The following is a 14,207-nucleotide window of genomic DNA, read 5'->3' as shown; positions in this document are numbered from 1 at the left end:
CAAATTTTGTCTCTAATAATGATATTATATAAATAAACCTATATGATATTGAACGATTTCAAATATACAATGATATTATATAAATAAAATATTTAATAATGTAAAAATAGAATAATATATAGAAAATAAGTAAACATTAAAACATTTGTTTCATCAATGCAAAACATACGTGCAAATAACATTGTCCAAGTACCATTCAATTATTGTCTAAAATAAAAGTGACCAATAAATAATAGCAAACCACATAATAATATCAACTCGATGGTGACGGTGGTGGTTGGGAAGTTGAGCTAGAATGAGGTGGTGGTTGGTTAGAAGTGTTGGTTTGTTGTGGCATCAAAGTCTGGATCATTGCCTTTAACTCCTCCAATTGAGTGGTAGCTGTTGTTTTAAACTCCTCTAACTTTGTGATTTGTTGTCGTAACCTCTCTGTTTCTTCATCAGGAAATTCAGTTGTAGTTGAACGCTTAAGTCGTGACCCATATCCCAAACCTCGAATATAACCTGATCGCTTCCCTAGTACTCTTTGAGTTATCTCCAAGTCAGAGATAGGAGTATCTCCATCTTGGGTACTCTGCTCTTGAAGCTTACGCATCTCTTCCTAAGAAATATAGTTTTCAATTAGTGAACATGTTACATAGCATATAATGAAAAGAAAATTTTAATTTTTGCAACTACAAGTAACATGACTCTTACATATCGAGATTTAGCTGTGTCATTGATCCATCCCTTACTTTCATTGTAGTGAGTGGCACGAAATAACTCCACTTCCCCTCGCAACTCTCCAGTGGCAACACTCTTTTACATGCACATAAAAAAATAATTTAGTTATTTTTAAAGATAAGTAATAAACTCCATTTTCAACTTTCTAGGTGGAACATGTCTTTTACATAAATAGAATAAAATAAAACTATTATTTTAAAGATATAATTTAGAAAAATATGTCATACCATTGAGTTATGCTGACGATGAAATGCAAATGGTTTAGATCCACCACGATGATTGAATGGAAGCTTTTCACGATTTTCACTATTTATAGTAGCCCTTTTCTACACAATAATATTACTAAAATAGTAAGTAAAAGAAAATGAAACAAATTATAGTAACCTAAGAATTAAGAAAATATGTTAAATAAAAACTTTACAAACAAAGAAACATGTAATAAAATGTAGTCTTTCTACCAAGATTTTAGTAAAATCTCCTCCATTATTTATACTATATATATATATATATATATATATATATATATATATATTCTCATATACAAAATTTTAATTTTTGGTAATAAACCAACATTCCAATACATATAACATTTCAATAATTCATGGTAAACAAACATTCTAATATAATATTTTAATTATTCATAAGGAACCAACAATCCAACACAACATTTCAATTTTCAACTTGTTTCAAGTGACAAATTCCTACTTTTTTACTTCAAAATATACCAAATACCAATGATCAAGATGCTCTAGTATACCCACACAACATCAAATATGTTTACTATTCATATGTAATTATGTTAAATATGCACAATACCTTAAATTTTTCAAGAGAAAAAAGATTGCACAAGTAATCCCAATCTTCTTGTGTGACATCATCTGGCGGGTGCAAACGTGCCTCCTCCACTGTCTCAAACTGCTTGAAATGCTGGTGAAGATCATATCTATATGTTCGATAACGTTGTCCCATAATCTCATGCACATACTTTGTAATGTATGTTTTTGACATATCTAGATCAAATTTTGACTGAAATTTAAAATAAAAATAAAATAAAAAGCATTATAATGTGTTAGTATAATTATAGATTAACTAATTAATTAAAACATTTTTAACTAATAAGAACTCCTACTAAAAGGCGATCAACTAATGGTTGTGTATCCATAGCTGGAATAGCTGACCATTTCTCGAATTGTAGTGGAGCAAATTTTCTAATGAGATAGCCACACTCATTAGAAAACTTTGCAGATTTATCACTATCTTTTGGTCTTCCACTCTCTGTGTTGAAATCTAACTTGATTTTCCCTGACATTTGTACAATAGTATCTGTGCCCTTACCTCTTGTAGGTCCACGACCCTTCTTTAATGGTGGATATGAATCTACAATTTAAAAACAAAGTTAGAATGCATAGTTAATGATAAAAATAAAAACAAAAACTTAAAAAATGTATTCTTACCAGTGGTATTCCTAACTATTGTCTGCATTGATGATGGCATATTACTATTAGTAGGAGTAGGAGTTGAAGAAATTGGAGGAGAAGGAAGAGGTGGTGGTAGTGGTGGTGGTGGTGGTGGTCGTGGTCGTGGTCGTGGTCGTGGTGGTGGTGGTGGAGGAGGAGGAGGAGGAGGAGAAGGAGGAGAGACAACCCTAATAGTGGTTTTAGTATGATTATTCATATTCTTGGGGGGAGCTCGAGACTTAGTGTTAGAAGTATATTTAAGGCGACGTCGATTTCCACGCTCCATCTATGATAATACTTCATGCACTAAATTCAGTTAGACAAATACATAGTTACATAAAATATTTTCATTTATGTTCTTCAATTCCACATAAGATGTAATAAATGAGATTTTGAGAAAATTAAGTTTAGGGGATACATTATGTATATGCATTAAATAAATAACTCAAAATAGTACAAAAAATGTAAATTTGATATGAAATATAAACATAATACTATATTATTAAACTAAATGAAATTCAAAACTCATATGAACATCATAATTGAATTATTTTATGCAACTCTATCAAATTATAATGAAATAAAAACAATAAGATGATAAACAAGAAAAGTCTAACTGAATTTGACATTAAAATAATAAAACTAACTATCACTATCACTATCACTATCATGATCTTCTTCATCACTATTTTCATTATCCTCACTGCAATAGTCTACAAGTGTTTCATCTTCTTCATCTTGGTCATTTATGAAAGCAGTTAAATCATCATTTTCAAATCTTCTCCCATGATCAACCACATTTTCAATATCAATATAGGTTGAATCACCATCTGCCCTTTGATATTGTAGAACATTACAATCTTGGTTTACTGACCAAACAATATCAGTTGAATCATTTTCTTGATATGCTTCTTCTATTGTTGGATCTTCATTATCATTTTCACTATCATTTGTTGTAGTTTGCTCTGGGACATCAAATATGTGTCTATGAAGTACTTTTTGCACCACTTTCCAACTTGATCCTAACTTTGGATCATTTACGTAAAAGATTTGTTGTGCTTGGCTTGCAAGAACATAAGGATCTTCTTCATACCACTTATTATCCACATTAATGCACCTAAGGACACCATCATCTTGCAATCTCTTTTTATTGGGATCAGTATCAAACCATTCACACTTGAATAGAACAACTTGGTTGTTGAAGATATAATCTAACACAACAACATTCAGCAACACACCATAAAAATCAATCATATCCTCATAACGGTCACCCAATACAAGAACACCACTATTTTGAGTTGTGTGTCGATCATCTCGATCTTTAGTGTGAAATCGAATTCCATTTACCACACAACTATGATATAAAGATACTCTACGATCAGGTCCAGAGGCTAATGAATATAATTCATCAGTAGCTTCTGGTGATCCTTGATGGCGTAATATTTTCATCTGCATAATTGAGAAGATATGTAATTAAGAATATCATTCTAATTAAATTTATTTAAGAGAAAAAAAGTCTTTAGATATACATACATGATTTGCAAACCACTTTGGGAATAGCTGTTTTTGCCTTTGAAATAAATTATCATTGGTTTCCTTTTCCAACTGCTCCATGTGTTCACTAGTTGTACACACTTTTGTTAGTACACTACATTAATTAGCTATTGAGTCATAAATAATTATAAATGGTTGCAAAAATAATTTTATGTCTTACCATAAATATGATTGTAGTTCTTTACAGTTGTTCAAGATATACCAGTGAGCTTTCTCTATTTCGGCACGAGAGAACTCAAGCTGCTGGTAACTTCCAAATGGGCGAGCTCTTTGAGAAAAAACAGAAAACTCATTTGACTGATCATTCAAATCATCAACATTTCGATCTAGTCGATTAAATTTAGTCTCAATTCCAAGAAGATATTGAGAACAAAATGTTAATGATTCATTCACAATATAAGCCTCTGCTATTGAACCTTCTGGGTAAGCCTTATTTCTTACATAACTCTTATAAGTCGCTAAATTCCTGAATAAAAACAAAGGTCATTGAAACATTATTCAAATTGTTAAAGAAATTAATTTTTAAAATTGAATATAAAGTTTATAAATATTACCTTTCAATAGGATACATCCATCTAAGTCCAACAGGTCCAGCAAGTTTTGCCTCATGTGGTAAATGCACAAGTAAATGTACCATAACATCAAAAAAAGCAGGTGGAAAGATCCTCTCAAGCTTACAAAGAATCAACACAATATCATGTTCTAATATTTCCAAATCTTGTATCCTCAATGATTTTGCACATAACTTTTGGAAAAAACATGAGAGTTCTGTAAGTGTTGTATTAATATCCTTCCTTAGAAATTTACGGATTCCAATTGGGAGAAGTCGTTGGAGCAACACATGGCAATCATGACTTTTGAGACCTAATATCTTTCCATCTTCTATGTTCACACGCTTTGAAATATTTGCGGCATATCCATCAGGAAACTTGATTGATTTCAAAAAAGCACAAAATTCTCTTCTTTCCATTGATGTTAATGTGTAGCATTCATGAGGCTTCAAGTATTTGTTACCATGCAACACTAAATGCAACTCCTTTCTTATTTTCATGTCTTGTAAATCTAATCGAGCTTTATATGTGTCCTTTGTCTTCCCTTCAATATTCAACAGTGTCCCCATCACATTGTCACATACATTTTTCTCAATATGCATAACATCAAGAATATGTCTTATACTCAATTTTGACCAATATTCCAATTCAAAAAATATACTTCTCTTGGTCCAATTTAATTCACTAGGTATTCACTTCCTTTTCTTATCTTTTTTGTTTGGATTCTTACCCAAAATAACATGATCAACATTTTCTAATTGCTTCAATATGTCATCACCAGAAAAACTTTGGGGTGCTGGATTCATTTCCAACTTACCATCATGCAATCTACTTTTACGCCAAGGATGATTAGTCGGCATATAACGGCAATGACCCATATAACATATTTTGCTTCTCAATGATTGAGATGATGTGTCAACATTGCAAACGGGGCAAGCCATGTAACCTTTAGTACTCCAACCGGATAACATGCCATACGCAAGAAAATCATTTATTGTCCATAAAATTGCTGCATGCATTTTAAAATATTGACCAATAGAGACATCATAAGTCTCTATGCCATCATGCCATAACTCTTTGAGTTCATCAATTAATGGGCGTAAGTAAACGTCAATTTCTTTTCCAGGAGAATGTGGACCCGGAATCAAAAGTGACATCATTAAGAATGGTTCTTTCATGCATTTCCAAGGAGGCAAGTTATATGGCACTAGTATAACAGGCCACATACTATATGAGTGACTCATGTTACCAAATGGATTAAAACCATCTGATGAAAGACCTAACCTCACATTTCGTGATTCACTGCTAAAAGAGGGGTACATTCTATCAAACGACTTCCATGCTTCAGCATCAGCCGGATGCCTTAGCACACCATCATCTACTCGCTTTTCTTTATGCCACCTCATATCACTTGTTGTATGCCTTGACATAAATAGTCTTTGTAATCTTGGTTTAAGAGGAAAAAATCGCAAGCTTTTATGTGGGATTTTCTTGCCCTTACCATCATTAATCTTATATCGATCCTCATCACATATAGGACATTTATCTAAAAATTCATTTTCTTTCCAAAACAATGCACAATCAAACTTGCAAGCATGAATTTTTTCATACCCTAAACCCAAATCCCGTAACATCTTCTTAGCATCATACGTACACGATGGAAGATTTGTACCTTCAGGAAATATCTCACTTAACAATTCAAGTAACATATCAAATGATTTATTACTCCAATGGTTAAGAACCTTTAGATGCATCAATTTAACAATGAAAGTCAAAGATGAAAATTTAGACCCCGTAAACAACTTTTTTCCAGCTTCACCTAACAACTCATCAAAATGTTTGGTCTCTACATTAGTTGTCTCAGATGTAGCATCTCTATTTGGCATTGGGCCACAAACATCACTCAAAAGTTCAATCATTTCATCATCGTCGTCAACATCATCATTAATAGTAAAAGTTTCATGATGATCTAACCTATTAGTACCACTCATATCATTTCTTTCATTGTAATCAACACTAACTTTTTCTCCATGAAAAATCCATCTTTGATATGTTGTGGCTATTCCGTATTTATATAAGTGGGTTTCAATGTCATATATGGATTTCCAAAATGCATTCTGACAATGTTTACATGGACAACGAGTCTTTCCATTTTGATCCACATGATTTTTTGCAACTTGAAGAAATGTTTTAACACCAGTTGCATATTCATCTGACAATCTATCGCAAAGATTCATCCAACTTTTATCCATTAGTCAAACCTGTATGATGCAACTCTTATTCAAATATTTTTTAAATTGTAAAAGCATATAAAATATAATATTAAAGCAATATTAACCTTAATAACAACAATAATACAAATATAGATATTTAATCTTATTCAATTATTTTTTAAATTGTAAAAGCATATAAAATATAATATTAAAGCAATATTAACCTTATTAACAACAATAATACAAATATAGATATTTAATCTTATTCAATTATTTTTTAAATTGTAAAAGCATATAAAATATAATATTAAAGGATTATTAACCTTAATAACAACAATAATACAAATATAGATATTTAATCTTATTCAATTATTTTTTAAATTGTAAAAGCATATAAAATATAATATTAAAGCAATATTAACCTTAATAACAACAATAATAAAAATATAGATATTTAATTCTTATTCAATTATTTTTTTTAAATTGTAAAAGCATATAAAATATAATATTAAAGCAGTATTAACCTTAATAACAACAATAATACAAATATAGATATTTAATCTTATTCAATTATTTTTAAATTGTAAAAGCATATAAAATATAATATTAAAGCAATTTTAACCTTAATAACAACAATAATACAAACATAGATATTTAATCTTATTCAATTATTTTTTAAATTGTAAAAGCATATAAAATATAATATTAAAGCAATTTTAACCTTAATAACAACAATAATACAAATATAGATATTTAAATGATTAATTGAATGTCTATAGTAAATAAAATCAAATTAATAGCATTTTATTAGAACTATTAAAAGAGATGAAAATTTAATTAATAAAAAGACTATTTATGTAACTAATAACATACCTAAAAATATAAAGTAGTGATACCGTACCTGATTTGCTTTTTTTCCAATGTTGTAGAAGACCAAGATCAGCAACAGCAGCAGCCTATGGTGAGCAATAGAAGTAATTGATGGCAGTCCGTGGTGGTGGACAATGAATATGGTGATGGGTTTGAAATAATGGAGATGTTATTTAAGGAGAAGCGGGATGGAGGATTTTTGTGGAGAGTTTAGGAAACCTTTTTATTCCGATTTTTTTTTTCCATTTAATATTTTACAATATATTTTTTTTATAGGCAATTTAATATTTTATAATATTACTTACCAATTCTTTAAATATTTTCCAATGTTGAAGTAAAAAATTTTAGGATAATTTTTAATAACAAATTTTAGGATAATTTTTAATAACCAACGAGAACATAGGAAACCAAATTGCTCTGTTATACCCAACAAACACACAATAAAACCAAACCAAAAACCTAAATTATCACCAGAGAGCAACATACTACCAAAAAAAAAAAAAAAACGACATATTGCCAAGAAAAAAAAGCCTTCAACACAAATTTTTTTAGTTAAACCCGAGAAAAACAATACCTAGAGCGTGGCAACTCACTTGACAACCACTCACGCGGATTCTGCAGAGCCTCCCGAAGAAACTGATCCATTTGGTTGATAGAGTCCTCAGAAATCATCCCGGAACCAACCAGAACCAACGAAGACAACAAAGTCGGAGCAGAAGCAAAAGCTGAAGCTGGCACCGAGGCATCGAGAAAGGAAGAGGAAGATGAATCTTTCTTGGATGATGAAGAGGAGAGCATCAATCTGCTCATGCTCTCGTCCAAATCAGCGACCTCCCAGGACTCAGGGGCTCTGAGATCGTGGATGTAAAACATAGGGTTGTGTTTTTCAGATCATGATTTGCAGGCAAAGGTCGTGAAATTTAAATCCAAAGGTACAAAATCAAAGCAATCCCTAGAACATATCCAGAATACACAGGAAGCAAAGAAAAAAACGAGAATGAATTTTCCCGGAAATCGAATGGGGGATGGATTTTCTTGGAATCAAACGGAGGTTGCAAAAAAAGAAAATAGTAATATAACATGATTAGATTAGTACCTGCGTGGATTGAGAGTGGAAGAGGAAAATAGGGCCTTTTTAGGGATTCTCTGGTCTGGAGGGCAACTTCTAAAAAAAGGTTCTTGATGCCCTTTGTGAAAACTTGGTTTTAACTTGGTTTCTGCCCTTTGTGCAAAATGGAAGAGAGCAAGTGTGAGTTAAGGGTCCAGATTTGGTTAGAGTAGCCTGCAATTAGTGAAGGCCAAAAGAGAGCATACGGGTTCAGGGCTTTACAGGGGAGCCCACGATGTAAGGTTGAAATTAATCCGTTGCAGAGATGCTAGGAAAAATGGTTCTAATTTCATGTAATAAAAAGTTATTAAAATAGTAATAATAATAATATAAATGCAAAAACACTTAACAAAATAGAAAATATAAATATTTGTAAAAGTGGAAAGTGTTAACTTTGGAAGTCTTTTTTAAAAACAGGTTTAAGAGCAATTTTTTATTGTAAAGTTTTTAAAAACAAAATTCTATTTGAAAACTCAAATATAAAAAATAATTTTCTCAACTTATTTTTAATAAAAATACCATATGATGTAAAGTTTTTAAAATACTCTCCATAGTTTTAATTGTTGTTTAGATCACTCTAAAAATAATTATTTTAGAAAACAATAATTGGCTTTCATGTGTTATAACGAAGTGACTCTAAATACTAAACAAAGCCCACATTTTAGAAAAAGGCGGCTGAAAGGGCGTCACGTCCAACTTAAAAGCAGGAGATTTTATGGGTTATATGGTAATGGCCTGACCGACAATGAAATGGAAGAATGGAAGATTAATACAAACTAACAAGTAACATCCACTTCAAAGCCAAAAATATCAAACCCCAATCACCCATTCACCCAAATGGCTACACGCTTAAATTTATAGAAACCATACACACTTAAACCCATAAATTATAATTTGATCTTGCTATTTATTTATGATTAATTTTAATATTTTGTATAAAAATAAAAATTAAACAGGTAGAAAAGAAGAGAAAGGTTCTCAAATATCATCCTCAATTAGAAGTTTATGATTAGAGGTTACTGCCCTTTGTGAAAACTTGGTTTTAACTTTCTCAAAAAATAAATAAATCATGTTAAGTATTCAATAGTATAAATAAATTTAAAAGTGATAAATTTATTTTGAAAATGGAAAATGCATTTTAATGGGGATGAAATAGTTTTGTCTCCAATATTGAGTTTTTACAATAAAACAATTTCTTCCCCAATAATTCTCTTTGTTAATTCATCTAGTGGTATTAGGACAATATTTTTGTCACCCATTATTAAGATTTTTCTCTCCAAAATTATTTTACAACAACATAATTTTGTTACCCATTATTTACCTTTTGGGACGACACTAGCTTTTTGTCTCCCAATATATTTTGCACCATGAAATATTTTGTTGTTAAAAATTATGATGTCGTCACAAATAATTTGGCCTCATTTTACATTCAATTAAAACTTTAGACACAAATTTTCGTAACAAACTCAAATTTCGTCTCCTAATATCATCTTTAGAGATGAAATTATATTCATGGCCAAAAAATTTGTGGCTGAAGGTCAAATTTCTTGTAGTGACTTTTCAAATGGGTGGCTAGCCTCAAATTGTTCCTGGTGGACGGAACCAAACACTACTAGTACTAGTAACCTCTAACCAAACCCCTAGAGGCTGGGGTCCAAATCAATTACATTCCCACCATGAAATGTAAAGGTCAACTATTATATCCCGTTGACAGGGCCGAATAGTCAACTATTATATCCCGTTGACAGGGCCGAATAAACCAGAGTGATGTTTTTGTTCAAGTATTCAAATTTACACAATATAATATCTCCATATTTTGTGTCATAAATAAAACAAAATATTTCAACATAATATTTAGTGCAAAACAATTTGATCCATGCATGGTAACAAAATATCATTTTCTTTTCCACAATTCAAAAGAACATATAAAATAATTTAATTTTATAAATATTGCATTAACTTCCCTTACCTCAAAATATGCAAAGACCTTGAAGGAAAAATAACCCTAAAAAGTCTACTCCTCACCTAACACAATAAAAAGACCACTATTACTATTTACCTCAAAATATAAATCTGATAATCCTAAAATTTCTAAATGTTAAGATTAATATTTTTTTATTAACAAAGTAATAATTTAATTACTCTATTCCTTATTTAATTATAATTAATAAATTCCCAATTTGTTTCTAATAACACATTTCTAATTTAATTAAATTACAATTTTATTTCATTATAAAATTCTATATATATATATATATATATTGCTAAATCTTTCATTCTGTTTATTACAAAAAAAAAAAGAAAACCATTATTACTATTATCTTATTTATTAATCTAAAACTAAATATTATTATTATTATTATTATTATTATTTTTAATTAAACAATTCAAAAGCCATTCATGACTCTCGGGTACACCAAACCAAGAAAAGCAAAACAAGGTTTTTTTTTTCTCCCATTGCCATCATCATGATAATGAATCATTATATATATATATATATATATGTATGTATATATAAAAGCCTCCCTCCATCCGGGCACACGCCCATTTTTTTTTTTCCCTTCCATCTCATACTGTGCACACGCGTTTTCCCTTTTTTTTTTTTTCTTTTGTTTTGTTCCATGCTTCCAGTAGCACAGTACACGTACACCTTTTTTTTTTTTTTTTTTAAATTAACCCTAACCTAAAATCGAAACTTTCCAAGGAATTATTATTATTTTTTTTCATCTAATAAAATTTAAGATCTCCTAAATTCCAACAATAAAATCAAAATCTTAAATTTTTATTATTTTGATATTAAAACGAATTAAAAATAAAATAATCTAACCCTAATCTAGATTTGGGGTTTTCCAAAAAAAATATATCTAATGTGTTTGAAATTAATCAATGAATCTAAAATAATAATCTAGGGGTTCGAAACTTACCTATAGAGGTTTGTTCTTCAAACCTTGAAATCTGACCTCAACTTCACGTTCTCTGGAAACTCTCTGCGAACAGGAATACGATTCAAAAAAAGAACAGGAAGAAGAAAATTTTCTATTTATACCTAGGGTATTATTCGTAAAATTACCTTTTCACCCCTCTTCCATTTTATTAAATTAATTAATTAATTAATTTAATATCATTATTAAGAATTCCTAAATTACCCTTTAAAAGAAAACTTGGGCGTTACAGAATCTCTTTTTACTTCCATTCGATTTGTTTTTGTTTCTCTTTTGAATTACTGTAGGTTTGTTCCATTATCACCCCAACACATACTACCTAAAATATACAAGGTTTTGTACGACTTCTATTCCTATATGGTCATTAATATAACCAACTAAAGATTTGACCTAAGGTTGATATTGATGTCTTAAAAATGATACAAGTTACAGTACTGTAGCTGTCTGATCATTTTGCTGGTTCAGTGATAAAGGATCTTTTGAAAGTGTATGTTGTTTATGAAATACCATAGGAAGCAAAAGAGTACTCTATTTTGGAGAACTGGTTTGCTATGTACTCCTGGGTTTATGGGTTGGGCTCTTTTTCTTACATGCCTGTCACATGTTTCTCTTTTGCAGTTTGTGGGTCAAGTCACATTGTGATGCAGTTAGGTGTTGTCATTTTGGAAAAGGTTTTTGTTGCGACGTTGGAAGCTTTCATGCAAGCATCGTTAATCATGAACATAAAGATAAAACAATAACACATACGAAATACAAGGTTTTAACATAGTTAGGCTAACCATGTCTACGTTCACGGATGAGAGAGAATCATTCCATTATATAATAGGGAACATTACAGATAATAGAACCAAAATATTAATATTATAGAGGACATAACCAAATATAACTATTGAATTCTCGAAACATCTCATGTTTCCTTACTCTTCGTATCCCTATCCTACCACGAGCCATTTCACTCCATTGGGTACTTCCCATTCTTCCTCACATCTCTATCTACCTCGCATAACATCTCTATCCACCTCGTATAGTCTTTACAGACCCATTCATAAATTTTTCTCCCTCATAATCTAGAATATTTATAAAGATATTTCCAACAACCTTCCTTATTCTATAAGGATTCTAATATTATAGTAATATATTGATTACTGCTCAAAAAGTGCTATTTGATAGCTTGTAATTAACTCTTTTTAACACTTTTGAATAGTAGTTATCGCCTTTTAACCCAATTAACATATTAAGGACCCTTGCAATCAATTCTAATCAAATTGTGTTAAGTTTTGGTGTTTTGATAGCTTTTTTATCACCAAAGCAAGCCGAGATTGAGGAGAGATTCTTTGGAATCCTTGGCAAAGATGTCCGGGCAGGGGTGTCCGGACACACCATTAGAGAGCGGCGGAAGTGGGCTGTAGAAAGACTTGCTCACTTAAGTCAATGTTTTCCATCCGGAACACACATATCCAGATAGTATATGCTATCGTCCGGATGGAGCTGCGCCGGATAGCATTGCGCCGCCTTTTCGCTTGGGAAATCCGGATAGCCATGCGGACTCCGTGTCATCCGGGAGAGGGGTCCCTACACCTTGCACACGTAGACGGTCCCCCTTGCGCAGCATAGCTCAGTCCACCCAGGGAAGAATTTCGTGCGCCGACATTTTACATCTGGATACCTTACATCCGGATGGGAGAGGAGGACGTTTCAACTTCTTCGGTCAGACTTATCCGGATCCTCTGGTAGCACCTACCCAGTCAAACATGCACAGCTGCAGTGTTATCCTAAAGCTTCCTGATATTTCCGATCGATATTTTTGAGATATTTTGGGATATTTTGCTTTAGATATTTGTTGTCTAAATCCCCAAACTCTCCTTGTAATCCACCTATCATAGGATTCCTTAGTCTTTAAGTAAAAAGGGTGAATAACCTCATATATATAGTTTTTTAATTTTCTTTACAAAATCGATTGATTATTAGATCAATCTATTATGTAATCAGAAAAAGAAAGAAATATATTGTACAGAGCACTAGCTCTGTTTTTCCTTCTTGTATTTGTTTTCTCGTTAGTTTTCTTTCTAGCCAAGCAAGCTCTGAGGAAGTTTCCTCAGAGAATGAGTGGCTAGACTTTTAGTTCCTTGGAGTTAAGGTTGCCGGGAAAGGTTCCAAGTGCATGAATTAGTAGCTTTGTGGTTTTAACCATTAATGAAGAGAAAGTGTGTTCCTTCAATGATTTCTATGTTTTTAGTTAACTTAAAACACCTTCAAGTTACTTGAGCCAACACTTGGTAAGGCAAGTGATCTTCGTCCATGGAGATGCACTAGTTTACCTCTTTAGAGCTTTTGGGAAGTGACTTGGAGGTAGGATTTTCTAGAATTGCCAACACTTGGTAAGCTTTTGGACACCAAGGAGACATCCATTAGTTATCTCTTGCGAGCTTGAGAAGGGAAGTCCAAAGTTAAAGATCACCTTGAATGGCAAATGCTAGGTGAGAAGCATGAGCCATTGCAAGTTGCATCAATGAGAGGGAATTAAAGCTGAAATCCATTTAAAGGTTACATCTGTACAGCACCGGTTAAAGAATTGACTATATGTTAATTCTCTAATGCGAGGAAATGAACCAAATGACCGGAGCTCTGTTTTTGCATAAAGAACCTCCCCTGTGAACCTAAACCTCCAAGGAATGTTTTTCTTCATAAGTAATTTCCATTACTTTCTTTTTGGTTAGTTTAAATCCAAGCCTTTTCCACTAAAGTTTATGTTTTCTTTTAAAGCTAACCTTGAAATGAAAAAGCACCAA

General features: G+C 31.5%; 1 protein-coding gene across 1 annotated transcript; it reads right to left on the bottom strand.

Moving 5' to 3' along the window:
- Nucleotides 1–2,822: 2,822 nt before the first annotated feature.
- LOC117926060 lies at nucleotides 2,823–4,700 on the bottom strand. Its single transcript, XM_034845145.1, has 4 exons — nucleotides 4,289–4,700; nucleotides 3,895–4,200; nucleotides 3,714–3,801; nucleotides 2,823–3,629 (listed from the first exon to the last, which is right to left on the bottom strand). Exons 1-4 carry the CDS (start codon nucleotides 4,369–4,371, stop codon nucleotides 2,823–2,825), a joined length of 1,284 nt encoding a protein of 427 aa, XP_034701036.1. The 5' UTR covers nucleotides 4,372–4,700.
- Nucleotides 4,701–14,207: the final 9,507 nt, after the last annotated feature.

Source organism: Vitis riparia, chromosome 12 (assembly GCF_004353265.1).
Source record: "Vitis riparia cultivar Riparia Gloire de Montpellier isolate 1030 chromosome 12, EGFV_Vit.rip_1.0, whole genome shotgun sequence".
NCBI classification, from domain to species: Eukaryota; Viridiplantae; Streptophyta; class Magnoliopsida; order Vitales; family Vitaceae; genus Vitis; species Vitis riparia.
This window is presented reverse-complemented; position numbering and strand designations above follow the sequence as displayed.

Coding starts and splice junctions, on each gene's coding strand:
- LOC117926060 (XM_034845145.1), bottom strand. CDS start 4,371: ATGGTACATTTACTTGTGCATTTACCACATGAGGCAAAACTTGCTGGA. Junction 4,201..4,288: donor TGGATGTATCCTATTGAAAG/GTAATATTTATA, acceptor GTTTTTATTCAG/GAATTTAGCGACTTATAAGA. Junction 3,630..3,713: donor CAAAGTGGTTTGCAAATCAT/GTATGTATATCT, acceptor TCAATTATGCAG/ATGAAAATATTACGCCATCA.